The sequence below is a fragment of the Amblyraja radiata genome, chromosome 9 (genome assembly GCF_010909765.2).
Source record: "Amblyraja radiata isolate CabotCenter1 chromosome 9, sAmbRad1.1.pri, whole genome shotgun sequence".
Lineage (NCBI taxonomy): Eukaryota > Metazoa > Chordata > Chondrichthyes > Rajiformes > Rajidae > Amblyraja > Amblyraja radiata.
Genome location: NC_045964.1, coordinates 4,964,196 through 4,966,862, shown reverse-complemented (window position 1 = coordinate 4,966,862; position 2,667 = coordinate 4,964,196). Strand labels below are relative to the sequence as shown.

The 2,667-nt window shown below is 52.6% G+C and overlaps 1 protein-coding gene across 1 annotated transcript; it reads right to left on the bottom strand.

The window, feature by feature from the left end:
- Positions 1-671: 671 nt before the first annotated feature.
- rps29 (ribosomal protein S29) lies at positions 672-2,384 on the bottom strand. The gene is made up of 3 exons (XM_033026553.1): positions 2,254-2,384; positions 1,713-1,812; positions 672-801 (listed from the first exon to the last, which is right to left on the bottom strand). Exons 1-3 carry the CDS (start codon positions 2,313-2,315, stop codon positions 793-795), a joined length of 171 nt encoding a protein of 56 aa, XP_032882444.1. The 5' UTR covers positions 2,316-2,384; the 3' UTR covers positions 672-792.
- Between the last annotated feature and the right edge of the window lie 283 nt (positions 2,385-2,667).

The following is a 2,667-nucleotide window of genomic DNA, read 5'->3' as shown; positions in this document are numbered from 1 at the left end:
TTAAAATAAAAACAATAAGACGAACATTAATTTAAAAAAAGGTTTTGTTCTACAAAATTTGGATTCATTCAAAAGACTGCAGGTTCCCCACCCCTGAGATAGACTATCGACTGGCATCTAGGAAGAAGGGTCTCAATCCGAAACGTTACCCATTCCTTCTCTCCATAGATGCTGCCTGTCCCACTGAGTTACTCCAGCATTTTATGTCTATCCCCAATTCTGACAGTTCCACAACGATGTTCATGCCAAGATGTTTAGTTTAGAGATACAGTGCGGAAACAGGCCCTCTGGCCCGAGTCACGGCGACCAGCAATCACCTATACACCAGCTCTATTCTAGAAAATGTAGTGGCCAATTAACTACAACCCCGAATGTCTTTGGGACGTGGGAGAACTTGCAGACAGCACCCGTAGTCGGGATCGAACCCGGCTCCCTGGCGCTGTAAGGCAGCTACTCCACTGCTGCGCCACTGTGTACATGTTGCCCCATGTATGCTGCCCCTCATCCTTATCAACGTTGTTTTAATGGCATCTAAATGGAGCGGCATCACTCCATTTTGTTTATCACATTAACACGTTTTATGGGAAGCCCCGTAGCTGCCTGGAAAAATATTATGTTTGAAAGGAAATGTCAGTCACATCCAATATATCTCATATCATGAAAAACAGGTCTGAGTGCTAATGGCAAGTCAACTTTATTTACAAAATTGGAGCATTACAAAGTTTGCTTGTCAGATGATCACAGCTGCGTGCCACTGAGTATTCCTTTTCTCATTTCAGCTCCATTCATAATCTAGTCCAACTGTTAAAAAGAAAATGCTAGATTAGACATTTCTGTGACAAAGGCATTCATGTCAAATCAACAGCACAAGGCAGACACATTTCCAGCACCCACTGTAATGGCCATCAACAGGAGCTGATGCAGCTGCCAGAATGATCCCAGGAAAGAGTGGGTCAACATATGATGAGTGTTTGATGGCACTGGGCCTGTACTCGTTGGAGTTAGGGGGGGGGGGGGCCTCATTGAAACATACAGAATAGTGAAAGGCTTGGATGTGGAGAGGATGTTTCCACTAGTGGGAGAGTCTAGGACCAGAGGTCAGAGCCTCAGAATTAAAGGGCTCTCTTTTAGGAGGTGAGGGGGCTACTAAGTTGAAGAGGAACTTTAGTCAGAGAATAGTTAATCTGTGGAACTCATTGCCACAGAGGGCTGTGGAGGCCAAGTCCGTAGATTTTTTTTTGAAGGCAGATAGATGTTCTTGATTAGTATGGGTGTCAGGGGCTGTAGGGAGAAAGCAGGAGATTGGGGTTGAGAGGGAGAAATACACCAGCCATGACTGAATGGCAGAGTAGACTTGACGGGCTAATCCTGCCCCTGTCACTTATGAACACCGGTGCAATTATAGTATAACGCTGAGAAGTTAGCCTACCATAACCTGGGGGTGCAATTACAGTGTAATGTTGAGAGAAGTTAGCCTGCCCTAACCTCTACAAGACGGAGGGGGACCCAGATGAGAGGTACCCCAGAGACATGGGATCAGAGGCCACCATCTCCACGGCAGCGTTTTGCTTTGTGCTGCCCACGGGGGATGGATTCCTCGGGGAGCCGGCTGAAGGCCACACGCGGGGGATGGGTGCGGGGTGAGTGTATATAGGAGTGGCCGTGGTGTGTGTGTGTGTGTGTGTGTGAGTGAGTGGCCGGTGCTCACTCACCTTGACGAAGCCGATGTCCTTGGCGTACTGGCGGAAGCACTGGCGACACATGTTGAGGCCGTACTTGCGGATCAGCCCGTGGCGGTTGGCGCAAACCCGGCTGCGGGAGAGACACAGAGAGAGTGAGTTAGCGGCGGCCAGAGATAGGCCCGACCCCAGGGATAGAACAGACCAGACGGGGACAAGGTGCAGCAGGGGCAGCAGCAGCAGGGGCTGGGGCAGGAGGCCATTCGGCCCTTCACAGCCAGCGCCACCATGCACTGTGATCACCCACACACACTGCTCCCCCCGTCCCTGCCTTCTCCCCGCATCCTTGATTCCGCGAGGATTTCCTCTAACGCGCTGTTGAAAGAGAGAGCCCCCGGGGATGGATAGAGAGAGATAGACGCGGCCTGGGCCCCGGGACTGGGCGCCAAACCGCGGCCTGGGCCCCGGGCTCCACGCGTTAGGCCAGGCCGGGCCGGGCCGCGGGGTCGGGGGCGGGAGCCGGTGGCCGTGCACGGTGTGAGGGGGTGTGAGGTGGGGGGGAGCGAGGACCCACCAGGAGCGGGAGCCCTGTCCGAACTTGCGCGGGTGAGACCAGTAGAGCTGCTGGTGACCCATGATGGCGGCGAGAGAGAGAGGGGGAGGACGGGCCCGCGCATGCGCTTTACCCCGCCCGCGCCATCTGCATACCACGCACGCCCCTGCGCCGTGGCGTCACGTCGGGACCCTGACCCCGCATGCGTGCTGACGTCAGATGCAGCGCCTGTATTTGCACCACAGATGGTTTGGTTTATACCAAAGATACTAGAGGAGCTCCTCTAGTATTTTTGGTCTGTACCAAAGATCCTATAGTATCTTTGGTTTGTGCCACAAGCGGTATATTCAAGATTCAAGAGAGTTTATTGTCATGTGTCCCAGATAGGACAATGAAATTCTTGCTTTGCTTCAGCACAACAGAATATAGAAGGCA

What these genes read in the sequence shown, in the direction of transcription:
- rps29 (XM_033026553.1), bottom strand. Translation starts at nt 2,315, where the DNA reads ATGGGTCACCAGCAGCTCTACTGGTCTCACCCGCGCAAGTTCGGACAG. An exon ending in GGACAGGGCTCCCGCTCCTG is followed by an intron (nt 1,813 to 2,253) that starts GTGGGTCCTCGC and finishes TCTCTCCCGCAG; the next exon opens with CCGGGTTTGCGCCAACCGCC.